The sequence below is a fragment of the Fistularia commersonii genome, chromosome 28 (assembly GCF_037954325.1).
Source record: "Fistularia commersonii isolate RoL2024-O1a breed Wild chromosome 28, RoL_Fcom_v1.0, whole genome shotgun sequence".
NCBI classification, from domain to species: domain Eukaryota; kingdom Metazoa; phylum Chordata; class Actinopteri; order Syngnathiformes; family Fistulariidae; genus Fistularia; species Fistularia commersonii.
Genome location: NC_141311.1, coordinates 10489882 through 10503949, shown reverse-complemented (window position 1 = coordinate 10503949; position 14068 = coordinate 10489882). Strand labels below are relative to the sequence as shown.

At 47.6% G+C, this 14068-nt stretch overlaps 1 protein-coding gene across 1 annotated transcript; it reads right to left on the bottom strand.

Moving 5' to 3' along the window:
• Window positions 1–1210: 1210 nt before the first annotated feature.
• Window positions 1211–13803, bottom strand: foxk2b (forkhead box K2b). Its single transcript, XM_086175522.1, has 9 exons — window positions 13335–13803; window positions 8150–8344; window positions 7661–7814; window positions 6750–6896; window positions 6032–6225; window positions 5047–5246; window positions 4684–4932; window positions 2897–3097; window positions 1211–2707 (listed from the first exon to the last, which is right to left on the bottom strand). The coding sequence occupies exons 1-9, from the start codon at window positions 13628–13630 to the stop codon at window positions 2520–2522; spliced, it is 1824 nt and encodes a 607-aa protein (XP_086031648.1). The 5' UTR covers window positions 13631–13803; the 3' UTR covers window positions 1211–2519.
• Between the last annotated feature and the right edge of the window lie 265 nt (window positions 13804–14068).

Genomic DNA, 14068 nt, shown 5'->3' with positions numbered 1-14068 from the left:
GAAGCTAATAGAAACATGGCGTGGGACACATCGCCTTTTAAACATGAGGTATCATCATCATGGCGTGGCATATGTGAGGGCATTAGAAAAGTCTAGCGGGCCAATTGGGTTTGAACTACCTTGCGTAATTACTCTTACGTAAGCGTTTTATTTGTTGTGCGTTATTCACATGCCTGTAATATTTGACGGGGACAAACAATGCGCGGGTTTTACATATGCCGTTTTTGCAGCAGCTCAGAATCCCGACGTGTTAAACATCTGGCTGGGGTTGCGGTCGCCGGCAAACGCCAGGTCTTCTCATCCGCCGACCCAGATTCTGCCCATCCGCTTGTCAATGACGCCGACGTCTGTCGTGGTGTCTGGGAGCCCATCTGCTCCACCCGGAGACAAGACACGATTTGGGGTTCTCTCCTCTGTTGTCACAGGCTGATGATGTCATCATCAGCTCCTAGCGGTGAAACTATCCAACTACGACACAGCGGGTGGCAAACGGACTGGGGGAAAAAAACAAACAAAAAAAAAAAAAAAGAACACGAGGTCTCGATTTCTTTGGTTACAGGGGAAGCCGTGAATCCTTAGATGTCTATTTACATCGACGGGAGAAGCTTTAAATTAAAAAAAAAAAAGCTGTTTTAGTGGAAGGAAAAAAAGGATCCCCGTGTCTCAGCTGAGATCGGCGGTGGACGGTCCAGTGACATTTCTGAAACCGACCTACTCTCATCCCCATTTTCAAATTAATGGGTGAACTTCTGTGAAAATTAACTTTTAAGCATTTTCTGATGCAGTTTCAAGCATTATGAAGGTTGTATTTAAATACCGAAAAATGATTGAGGCAGTGTTAAAACAGGATGAGCGTTCACCTGCAGTTAAGTATTACAGTCTTCAGGCTCCACGATCTGATAGTCACTCCTTTTGAAATAATTGGCCGAAGTCATTTTTTGATCAAATCAAGTCCTTATTCAACATATGACTCAGATTTTTTGTTTTCTGAAAAACGTGCAGGCACGTTTTTTAGGAGAGAGTGACGATATTTTACATGACAGCTTTGTCTGGGGCTTTTATTCTTAAGGGTCTTCTGTGATTCTGGGCGTGACTACTGATGTATCCTAATAAATTGACGTCGCTCGTATATTAAAAGTTGTTCCTACACTGCCCCCTGGTGGAGTAAAGTTTAATGCCTCTCCTGATACTGAGGGGACAAAAAAAGGAGCAGGGCTTTAAATTAATTTATTAAAAAAAGCATTTCTCCACCGATGCAGAACAAACATCAAGATTTTTTTTTTTACTATTGTTTGGAACGTGTACAATCAGACTTGCCAGGTCGCCAGAACAGGGTAAAAATAATCAAGCCAAAGGGGGTAAAGGGGAGGGGGGGTTGCCAACACCACAACGTCAACACAGCTGATGGGAGGAGGAGGAGGAGGACAAAACCGAAAGAAATAGGGGGAAATGAAAATACAAACATTTAATCAAGTGCAGGTTTTTTTTTTTTTTGATTTACAGTGGGAAAAAAAACCTCTGGGCTGTCAGGACATGCAGACCTCAGCGTCTGGAGACGCAAAGGGTTCATACGCTCGTATCGTTATCTGTCCAAGTATTAAAAATATGTAGGTACGACCGACCGACCTGAAATGGATATGTTAGATGAGGGGGGGGGAGGGGACTACAGTTTCACAGAACGATAGGGGAGGCCCACGTTTTAAAAAAAAAAAAAAAAAAAAAAAAAAACGAAACAAAAGAGGAACAAAAGGTGAGATTTTCTAAATTAGTCACTGAAATGTCACCGACATTGCCGATTTGTACGTTTCATTAAATTATTACTTTTTTTTCTTTTAACTATTTAAGTGAAAATACATAAAAAAAATCCTATGCTCCACATTTTTTTGAACAACAAAATACTGCATATCTACGTACAGCTGCGGTAAAGGAAGGTCAGTATTGTGAATGGCTAGCTGCCGGAGGTTCAGGAACGTCGAGTTGATCCCTTTCTCAACCTGCGGACGTCTGCTTTGCTTCGAGACGCCCGGTTTGGTCACATGATCCGCAGCTGGAGGCTCCTTTCTGCTCTGAGGTAAGGCGGCGTCCAGCCCCGGCTAGGCCAGGGCCTCTCCCCGCGGATCGCTTGAGGTCAAAGGTCAGCTCTTACGGGTTAATTTTTTTTTTTTTTTTTTTTTTCTCGAGTTAAGGCTTCCTGTGGTCTTTGATCAGTCTCTCCTGGGACGCTCACAGGCGGAACCTTCCAGTTTCTCTTTGCCCCATTTGATGAATCTTCACCCTTGTTCCAGTCTTTAAGGGGGGTGGGGGGGTGTTCCTTTTACTTTTTCGTCGCTCTTGGAAACTGAAAACCCAAACTTAAAAATGAAAATCCTCTCCGTTTGGCACCTTGGACGTCGGCGATAGAAGCGGGACAAATAAAAGAAACGATAGGGAGGGAAGGGAGAAACCATGGAGGGAGGGAGAGGGGGTGGTGGGGTGGTGGTGTGTTGTTTTTTTTTTTTTTTCTCCTTTTCTTGCACAGACTAGTTGAGGTGGTCGTTAGCTGCCGATGAGTCTGCTGGGGTCGACGCCGCCTCCTCCTCCGATTTGATGCGCTTGGCGTCGGGCTGCCCCCCGGCTGCCTGGTCGCCATTCTGGCGTTTGGTGGGGAGGGAGGGGGAGGCGGAGGCGTGGTCGGCCAGCAGGTGAAGGGGGCTCGCCACGGCCGGAGCTGGGGGGGGGAACACAAACAGGGAGGTGTTAGCGATCCGGGAGGCCTGCTGCGCTACAACGCGACTGCTGCTGCTGCTGCTGCTGCTGCGGGGGACGCCATTTTCACAGGGCAAGGGGTTATAAGTCAAACAAGCACACGAATGACGGAATGACGTATCGCAGTTGCTGAGTTCAGGTGGGGTCTCACCTGAGCTAGGTGCTCCCTGCAGGGCGGCGGTAATGCCGTGGGTGCCGTTCTGCACGATGGCTTTGATTGGCAGCTGGTGCTGGCCAACGGGGGCCTGCTGCAGGATAGTGACAGTCTGCAGCGGTGTGGCGGACTGGGAGGTCTGGATGATGCGGCTGGAGGCCCCTATGGAGGTGATGGTGGGGACCGTCTCCACTTTGACTGGGGGTGAGGAACGAAACGTCGACACCGGGTTCATATGGTGACACGCACTCACACTCCGCAGGTGAAACGGAGGTTCGAAACAGGTCACAGTTCAAAAGGTTTCCCAGCTTAATAGACGCACTGCAGGCCTTGTTTGGTCATGTGATTACACAGGGTTTCTGCTCATCTAATTGGATGCTTTTTAATGCCACTTTAAATGAATTTAATGCTCATGTCTAACTGCAGATACTATATTTACGTCATTTACGTCGCAAATATTTTGCGCACGGTAACAGATAAGTACATATGACCTTCCGAGTGACAATGGAACTAAATGAGCGCATGGATTTAGCTTTGTGTATGATTGTCCGTGCGTACTTCTTAGTGTTTCCTTTTTCTCCTACTCTGTCTCAATGTTGTTCAGTTCAAGGCATAAGTCCTCCCTCTTCAGAGTATTTGACTTGGTGATCATTTGAAACACGAGTGCACTGCCTGAATGGTTTTCATCTTTCTCCGAAAGTTCATCAGCGTCCTCCTAAAGGCTAGCGCACACCTCTGTCTTTTACTTTCTCAGTGCTTCCAGCTCTTCATTTCTTTTTTAAGTCCACGCATTGTATCCTCTCCCTTCATCAAGGTACATCCTGTGTTTTTTCCCGAGGCTACAGAAGTGTTTTTGTGAGGAACACCCCGAGATGCTCTGACCTGGTCACAGACTAGTCTCTGGGCCTCAACAGTTTGTTCAATTATGTTGCATGACTCCACTTCACCGTGGAAATCAGATCGTTTAAAGTATGATCGTGTCCAAATGTCATATTGAAGCTTGTTTTGCCCTTTCTACTTGTAAAAGATTTAGCAATATCAGTCGGAAAATTGTCTCAAGACAGCTAAGCGACATCGTCCTTTTACGGGGACGAGTGGTGCTGCGCTGAGGTGTTTGTACCCCAGAGCACCTCCCTGCAGGTGGCTCGACCTCCCACCTTTTGCGTTGCCGACGGGAAAAGTCGCTTTGCTGGTCCCGGTGAAAAAAAAAAGTTTAAAGATCTAAGTTTTAAAGTTTTTCTGCACACGCTATAAAAGGCCTCACCCCTTTTTTTCGACGACAGGATCCAACCAGCCTCAGAACAATCCTTCGTCCATCCACTTTTGTTGAGAGTTACACTTTCCCATTTTCCCGACACAACACTTGCAACTTTGTGCACAGTCAGAGCAGCGGCCGTAAAAAACAGCCAATTAAAGGGTTCCGCCTGTCAATCACCACTGATCATCACATTATTCCAATTGAAATGACTAAATGTTAAAATAACCTAATCAAAACAAATTACGATTAAAGATGTTCTCGCCCCATCAAGTGCATTTAATTTTTTAATGCCTCTCGACTTTGAATTTGATGCCTTTCGAGGCCTTCATCTTTGCAAAATCTATTAAATGACTTTTAACAATTTTTAATGATGTGCATAAACCCATTTAGACATCGTCCAGTGTGCTGTCTCACAGCATGGAAGACCCGACCGCATAAATGCAGGCATAAATGCCAGTTCTAATTCTGAGGAGGACATACTTCCCTCCTGGATCATTCCTAGATGAAAAACAATCATCAGGCTCACCTTTGACTTCTGCATGCTCTCCGTTCTCCTGCGGCTCACTCTTGGCGATGATGGTGGCGGGCTGGGCGATGACGGCGGCGGGGCTGAGGGACCCGGCGGGGATCTGCTGCAGGACGTGCACCGTCTGGACAGCAGGCTGGGGGGCGCTGGCGGTGACGGGGGACGCCATGGTGTAGGTCACGGGCTTGATGCTCTGAGCTAACTGGCCCTGCACGGCGATGAGGACTGGCTGGCTGCTGACCGGCGAGCCTGCAGAGGGAACATCCTTCATTTGACCTACCGATCCACACGGATTCAGCCTGTGCAACTATTTCCTGGTGTCATCCACTGGGATTGTCACTCAACCCCCACAGTCACACTAACCGGGTGTGTTTTGTGCAAAGCGTGCTTCTTGGATGACCGCCAGTTTGGGCTGCACCACAGTAGCGGCCGGGGCCGGAGCCGAGGAGGTCTCCAGCTCCAGGGGGACCGGGGAGCCCTCCCTGGACAGGCTGTCGGGCGTCTGAACGCCACTGGAGTGAGCGGACAGCACCCCTGAGTGGTTGGGAGAGGCCGGTGCACTCCTGAGGAGAAGGAAATAAAAAAAAATAATAATAATTAAAAAAAGTGTATATATGCATACGTATATCCTCTTCTAAAATAAAAATTGATTTTTTGTTTTCAACATACACTATTGATATTTAACTGATAAATTCTGCTCATTTTAGTAATCCGGATGAAATCTATATACGCACACATGCAAATTGAGATTTGCCAAATAACAGACACGTTAAAGGCTGAGAATTAAATCAGAAGAAATGCAAATTCATCTGCTTTTAAAATGGACACTGAACGAAATAAACGGCCGCAGTGCAAATCTGAGACCCCCTACACCTGGAGGTGATACTGATGACAGCGTGGCCTCCAGGGGTGGTAGCTCCACTACTGAATGAGTGTTTCCTACTCACAATCAAGTTTTCGGTTTATTAAAAAAGTGTTTAATTTCAGATGATTGATCCTGCTTGTATTTGGTGTAAGTGCTTTCGGATTTTCTGAGCTGATTTGTAAAAAGTCCAGGCCAATAGTTGTGGGCCCATTGGTTCCTGAATACTATGCTATTTGTTTTGTTACTTGTTTTCCAGAATTTCAAAAGGACTCTTTTACAAGACAATATACAAAAGGTTTTTTGTTTATTTCTCTATACACTGGATTCTGTGACCCTGAATCTGAACAATTTAGTGAAAACTTACAAAAAAAAAACCCTATATAAATCCAATGACCCTGTCTAAACCCTATTCATTCAGGCCGGATGAATATGCTGTGTGTGGTTCCGAATGGTTCTGAATTTGTGTGCGAACAGAGTCCAGACCTGGAGGACAGGGGTCCGTGAGGGGTTCTGAAGCAGGGGACCCCTCGGGGCCTTCGTTTCCTGAAAGCCTGCTCGATGAGCTTCCCCTCCGAGGACGGGTCTATCCTCCAGAAGGATCCCTTCCCCGGCTCCTCCTGCGACCGGGCCACTTTGATGAAGTAGCGGTTCAGCGACAGGTTGTGACGGATCGAGTTCTGTAACACAGACGCCGGTTGACTGTCGGAACGAACAGGTACAACGCCTTCATTTGCGCTCCGTAGCCTCCTTTTCACACTAGAGGAAGGCACGACTTCCTGGGAGGATAAATCTGACACATTTCTGGAGAATCGGTTCCTCCCTGCTTCTTATCCCTGGATCTGCAAGAGGTTTTTACCAGCCAGCATTAGTTAGTGGGACACTATCATGAGTAAATATTTTAAGCTTTCCTTCAGCTGTGAAACACTAGCATGGAGTAGAGTACAATTCAGCGAAATAACAACATCAATAATAATAATAATGATTATATCTGCGTGTCTGCTAAAGCAGGGGGAGATTCTCACGCGACAAGGAGGATACGGGGATGCGGACAGGACAGAGTAGGTGATGGCTGACTCTTGAAGGAAACTAACACTAACCAATACCGGATTAACCCCAGCTGTGCGATCGGGACCACGTGTCGACCCGGGATTATCATGCCGACTCGGCTGGCGGAACGCGTCCGTCCCAACCAATGACCAACCTGCCAGCCCTTGTCAGCGGTTCTGTAGTATGGATAGTTCTTGGTGATGTGGTTGTAGATCCCGTTCAGGGTGAGCTGCTTGTCTTGGGCCAGCGTGATGGCCTGTACGATCAGCTGTGCATAGGAGTACGGCGGTTTGGAGTCGTCCTGGAGGAGGCACAAACGACACCGAAAACTGTCAAAATAACACCGACATCTGGATGACATCGGCAGCGCGGCTGCCACTCGCCCTCCGCATCTGTCCACCCAGAAGTTATCGGACTGAGAGCCGGGCAGGACGAGCTGACAGATGGTCGGGCTGCTGAATGCAGACGGGATGAGAGGGTAGAGATGTTGGATGGATGGGACGGTGGCTGTTGGAAGCAGTTTTGGGTATAAATCTAATTTAAAGTCGGATGATCTTTGTTCCCCTGTGACCTTTTTAATACCCGGCGTCTGTCTCGGGATAACCCCCCATTATCTCATTACTTGATTAAGGTTTATTTCTTTACGTTTCCATCTTTTCTGCGACAGATTCTAAGTGAGGTTTATTCAGTAACCTACCACAGGTGTGAGAGACCATCTGACAGAGCCTGGTGTGGTCTGTCAGAAGAGGCACAGCTAAGATAATTAGAGTTCCAACATAAGGAGTTTTGTTTTGTGTGTATTTTAGGTTCCCGGGACACTAAAGCATAATCTCTGTGAACGAAGTGAGACAGAAAAAAAAAAAAACAGCATTTGGTGGAGGACGTGGCACCAGGAGGAATGTTTTAGGCTCTTTAAATAAAATGGTTCACTATTTAGGTGAAGCCTTGATACCTTCAGGTACATTTATGCCTGGGGGGGTGTGTGAAAAAAAAAAAAACACTTCTGTGGACGTGGTGAGTGTGGAAGGACTCAATGGTGAACCCTGCTGATGGGGCGGGGCTCACCTTGGGACTGTCCCCCCCTGAGGCCTCTTTGTCATTCTCCTGCTGGGAGTTGTCATTGATGAGCTGCAGCTCTGCAGAGCTGACCATGCGTCCCCCCATCCTGTAGCCCGAGGAGCCAGCACCTCGGGGGCTGGAGGGGCAGGAGTTAGCAGCACTGTGGGGGGGAAGAAGATCCTCATCAGCTGTTTTACGAGGGGGGGGGGGGGGCATGCTGTGTGATATAGGAAAAACTCAGGGGGCTGTCAATCAATAATCAGCTCTACCAATTGAAAACCAATCAGCTGTGAAGCTCCTCCACAGGACATGAAGTCAACCCGAGACTCGACAACAGTGGGCAATTGTTACCTACGTCACTCTAGATTTTCTCAAACTATAAAAACACAAATTCAGGTTTTGCGCCTGAAAATCAGAATCCTCGGCCATGGGCCACTATTTTAACCACTCCTTTTCACATCAGGAAGTCCCAGCCCGAGGGGAGGGTCCTCCTACCTGATGGTGCCCGTGGGCGACGGCAGCGGGCTCATCAGGTGGGCGATGTTGTCTGGAATGTTGATGGTCAGAGGAGAGATCTGGGGCTGAACAGGTTTCACTGGGGACTCGGGTGCTTCCCGCTTCAGTTTCTTCCCGCTGGACAGTGCGGTGAAAGTGATCTTGATGTTGGTGCTGGGGAAGCGGAAGGTGCACCTGCAGACAGGAAAAAGTGGAGCCCCTCTGAGATCCACCTCTTCAAACATCTTTTCAAACAAAGTCAACAGAGCAAAAACACCGAGTCTGATGCAAACCTGTGGGATTCATGTAGCAGCTAAACACAAATGAGACTTCAGTTAAAACCCTAAAAAGAAGGCTGACTGACACCTTCTCATCCGGTTTCACATCCAAACTGACATTTTAAAGACTGAGTGAAAAGTGCATTTCTCTGAAGTGTGAGGATATATTTCTCTGTTCTGTGTCATAATGAGTTCAGGTCTCTGTACAATAATTTGGCTTATAGGTGGTCACAACCTCCAACTGAATCCCTGATCAGCTTTTTGTTAAAAGTAGAGGTGATATAGTTTCAGAGACATGCAGATCGCAAGGGGTTCAGATACTCATCTAATACTTGCTACTTTTAGCGTACAGATGTGATTGGAAGCAGCAGGATATACTCCCGACTCCTATAAATACATAATTGATTTTTTTTTCTCCCAAAGTTGATGCCCTGTTCAGTTTACGCTGAAAGAAAACCCTCTGTATCCGGGACGTCTCAGCGGTTGCGGTAAGAGGTGTTACGGCAAGCAAATGCTAAGTTCCGCAACCTATTAAACAAACACCTGAGATGTCACTAGTTTGGCATTACTTTACAACTGAAAGTGAAGAACGCTCTGAAGCATTTGCAATGTTTGCAGTAAGAGCGTTTTACATGGTGGCCAAAGCAGACCCTGAATTACTACAATAAAACTTAATTAAGCCTAAGGAATATACAGAGCGAACCTAAGCCAATGCCGAAATGGCTAAATCCAGATGCTGCTCTTGGACTGCGAGAGATGAATTGCAGAATGGATCACCGAAATGATCGCGTTGGGAACACTGGCCCATTTCCATTGTGGAGAAGTCTGTTTTGTCGTCTTTTTGGAGCTTCAATAGACACAGCACACAAGAAAGCACTCTGGATAAGCATGAGAAAGAAAACATTGAGGAACAGCTTGGCGCTAGGTGTTGTCTTTTTTTTTTTCATCTTAATGCATTGCAGAGCTGTGAACTTTCAGGTACGCAAATTGAATCAATAACTGATGCTAATAAACTATAAATGTGCAGAGCAACTGCTCGCCACCATACGGTATTGGATTATGGCAACACTATAGGAGGAAACAAAAGAACTATTGGAAGTGGATTGGAAGCAGAAAAAACTGCATGACCTCAAGGTGTTTTCTGGCTCTGAGAAAACAAGTAGTTATTTATAATCTGATTATTGACACCATTGTCCAGGGTGAAAAATCTAGTACAAAATAGTTATCATCTTCAGGTGTTTCCAAAGATGATCGAGGATCCTGAAGGTGCGGTCCTAAGTGGTCTGGGGAACCGTGACCATCACCGTCCGCCCAGTCTGACCGTGGGAGAGACTGACGGGTCCCTCAGGTTTGTCTTCCCTTGCACTAGAACTACTGGGTTCTGAAGTAATCTTCTCGGTCCGAGCCCAGCCCCGTCTACTTCAGAATCCCCCATTAGCCGCCCGATCATCTAATCCGCCATTTGTGTTCTGTCTTTCCTCCGAGGAGGAAGAAGGATTCTTCAGGTCAGAAACCACTGCTGCTTTCCCACACTTTGCTATGGCCCTTAAATCTGGTACCACTTTTGTTTCCTCGGGTTTCCTGGGACACTTTAACAGGACTTGCCCTCCTCCTCCTGAAAACCTCCAATCAGCAAGAGGGTTGCAAAGGTTGTTCTTCTCCAGAAACAGAACTGAGATCATTCCTTCTTTCTAAGGGGGTACCAAACTATTGGCCATTTGTAAAAAATAATTTCAGGATTTTCCCCCTCCAGCCTAATCCTGATCTCCCTTGTTTGCACAGATGTCTGTTCATCATCAGTCCAAGTAAAAATAAATGAAATAAATTAAAAAAATCAATTAATAGTCTTAACACAGTTCTAAATCCACTTTAGAAGTTTTTTTTTGCCTGACTGAAGGGATGTCTTGCCATCGAACATCTGCTTGAGACAATCATTTAAGAGCCGGGGAAACGAAAGGATCTGTGAGTAAAAACGCCAGAGACGCTGGAACACTTTCAAAATAACGTGTCTTTCAAACATTTAAAGACCAAAGTTGGCAGTTCAATCACATCCCCAAAGCTTCCCTTCAAACCCTCTATGGTTGACAAACAGGAACATCATGACAACTCTGTGGCTGCAGCCAACTCTGCATGCGCAATTAGGTAGTGACTATTCCTAAACACACACATACACACACACTTTGCCCACAGTGCACAGATCCACGCAGATACTTTTTCCTAAATACCTTCTGTGTGCAGTTTTACTTGCATCTCTTCAGAGGTCTGCTGCTCCTGTTACATCACGATTCCAGTCACTGGCTGCAGCTTGTCCATGCAGCCACGGAGCCTGGGCATGGACTAATTACTACTTGCATTAAGCTGTCCCTTTTCTGGTTGTTTTCTGCCCCCCGCCCCCTTGATGTTTGCATTCATGGAAGCCTCCCGATAACAATGAGACATAAACTCTTGCACTCAGATACACAGTTGCTATGCTGCCGGGCCGTGAGGGCACCAACAAACAAAGCTTGTCCAACAGATAAACATTCACTCTATTTTCACCCCCCTCCACCCACCTACCCGGCTACCATGCAAAAAAACAAGAATGTAAACAAAAGAAGACAGCGACACAGGAAGAGCTTGCTGAGAATTTGTGGGTGTGGGAGAACATAGGGGAGGGAGGGAGGGAGGGAGGAAGGGATGGCTGTTCTCTTCTGTTGGGTCTGTTTACATCACTGAAGAAGAATCCCTGGAATACAACCCATGTGGCCCCTGGGCCGTGGCTCCACCACTTCTCCCGGGCTGCTGATGTGTTTGTTCAGCGGCAGGCCCTCTTATCCTAAAACAGCGAGCTGCAGGGTTGCTGTCAAGCCTGTGGGACCAGGCTTGGCTGGGAAGTGCACACGGACGATTTAAGAAAAAAAAAATCTCAAAATACAGTCGCTCTGATCATTGAGAGAGCCTCAAAACCCCTGAGCAGGTGCCAACAAAATGAAAAACATCAGCTCTCAGAAACTGATTTTACTCATCAACCTCAATAACACAAGGGGTGCTGCAAGTGGTGCTTTGCAAAAAAACAAACCAAAAAAAAAAAAAAAAAAAAAATGGCAACATCTGCAAAGAACTTGTATCAAGTCAAAACAAGTTCACTCTTTGTGCAAAGCAGAAACGGGGTTTCAATTTAAGGGATTGTGCAATGGCAGAGAACATTGAGGGAAGTCTTACAGTGTTGGCAGTGGCTGGTACACCACACTCCAGTCAAGAGAGGGAAACAGCCTCTTGGGAATCACAAAGGCCTAAAGATCTGCTGCAGCTCCGTGTACAGTTTTAGAAATTCATATCAACCTTCAGTCTGGTCTGACTGTTTACAGTTACGAGTGCACAATTCATGTTTGCGGCACAGGTAAAATTGGAGGGGACCCAAGCAGGGCGTGTCCCACCTGTCGCCCACAGTCAGCTGGGATCACCATGCCACCACCACCCTGTGCGGAGGACTTGCTGTGACAAAAATGACTATCCTAGGAATTATTTCTAATGTCCAAAACTCCAGAAATCTTAATCAAAACACACAATAGGATATTGTAAGACATTACAAACACCAATCCTCAATTTGTTATCCAAAACCAAGATGAACAGGTCAAAACACTGGAACAGCAGCAGCCCAGAGACCAACATGCCTCCTCTGCAAAAACAAAGAAGTGGTCAGGTATTTTTTGTTTGGGGCTTTTTCAAGAACTCACAGTCCGGTCCTCCAGATAACCCACCAACGGTATGAGCAGCTCACTGGGAATTTCTTATCCACCAGTGTTTATGTGACACGGCACTGCTTTATCTGGAGCGAGAGGAGCGTAGTTTCTGGACCGAATCCCGTCTTTCTCAGCTTGTCGGGTGTGTTTTTTTGGCTCATCTGTAATACGTGCACACACACCGATATTCTCATGTGCAGGAGCAGGCAAACACATCTACTGACATTCAGTCACACCTGGATCAACAGCACCACAAGCGAAAACAATAATGATCTGGTTGTAGCTTATGTGTGCTTACATTGACACTTCCTTACATACCAGTCTGGGGTTAAAGAACAAACCCTCCACAGATGGTGATGAGTATTTCTTTTTTTATTTATTTTCAGTCAAATATTTCTCTTGCTTGAACTACCCAACCTCTTCAGATATTTCCATAGCTACCGTGCAATGTCAAATACTCCGAGCCACACCATGCGTAGAAATACTTATTATTTATATTTTGTCCAGCTCTCCTGCTTCACGGTGGACAGTACAATAAGAATTTCACTGTGCGGTGAAACAGGCTTCCAGTTTGTACTGGTAACGATGAATTTAAACTGTATTAATAATCCTAGAGGTCGATGCCCGGTGGCAGCGGGCCGGCGGCGGGATGGAACCCGGCCGTCCACGGGCTCTGCAGGGCGGAGACGCTCGGGTTTGTTTACGTTTCGGGCTGGAAGGGGGGGGCGCTCCATTCACAAACCCAGCCCGGGCTACGGCGAGCTAATGACACGGATGCGCGATGTTTACGGGTCAGGGGGCATACATGTTTTTTTTTTTTTGGCTAAATAACGCTAGAGTTATGTAAAGGAGATGAGTCACAAGTCAACAACAATTACAGCAGGAGCAGCGGCAGCTGCTGAGTCCCCTCGGCCGACAGCGAGCTCGGGGTGTTTAAGCCGACTAGCCCCGGCGCAGACGGCGAGGAATGCGGCCACAAGTCAACCACAATGTGGCCCGAAGGCAGCGGCTAATTAACACCGTTGCTAGCAACAACGTCAACAAAGAAAAAGGCACGGGGGTCATGATGCAGATTCCCTGCTAACATGCTAAAACACGTGGTCCACTCTTCTTGCTAGCCATTAAAAACTTGTTAGGTTTAGCCGAACGGTGGCTAGCGCTAGCATCCACATGTGGACAACTTACATTCGCGGTAGCTGCAGAGGAGGGGCGCCCCGGCGGAGGAACACTCCGTCAACAAACACCCCGTTTTTTCCCAGACACCTCAGGTAGAACTCCCCGCTGCCCGCTCCGCCGTCGTCGCTGGCGGTGAATATCTCCAGGTGCCGCCGGGAGATGAAGCTGGAGTGGCCCATGCTCACGTCCACGGAGCCCTGGGACGAGTTCCGGCCGACGGTCACCGAGCGCTTTTTCATCAGGTATTCGAATTCACGGCCCTCGAGCCGCGCGACCGGCCCAGACGACCCGCTCACCACAGCCATGTTCGGGTAGGACTGGAGAAAAGCGGGGACGAATAAAAAAAAAAACACCGCGGGGGGGACCCTTCTGAGGCGAACGGAACAAATCTACAACGGGGGCATCGAATTCAAAACAGGTATTTAGAAGGGGAACATGCGAGGCCAGGGACAGCGGCTCCGACCCACCGCCGAGAGAAAGGGTAGCGGCGTGATCCAACCAAACGACGCAAGGGGGCGGAGAAGGGTTGACTGACAGCGGCTTCGACCAATGAGCTGTCGCCAAGCGATGCGGCCCCGCGACGGAGACCAATCAGAACGGTAGCTTAATCCTAGTACTGTCACGTTCGGTTGCAGCGCAGCACCAGGACGTGCATACGCCGCCGGTGAGCGCAAAGTAGCGGCGCGTCTTTTGGCGCACACGGAAAGAGCGGGGCCACTTAACCCCGCAAAGAACCCGCGGTA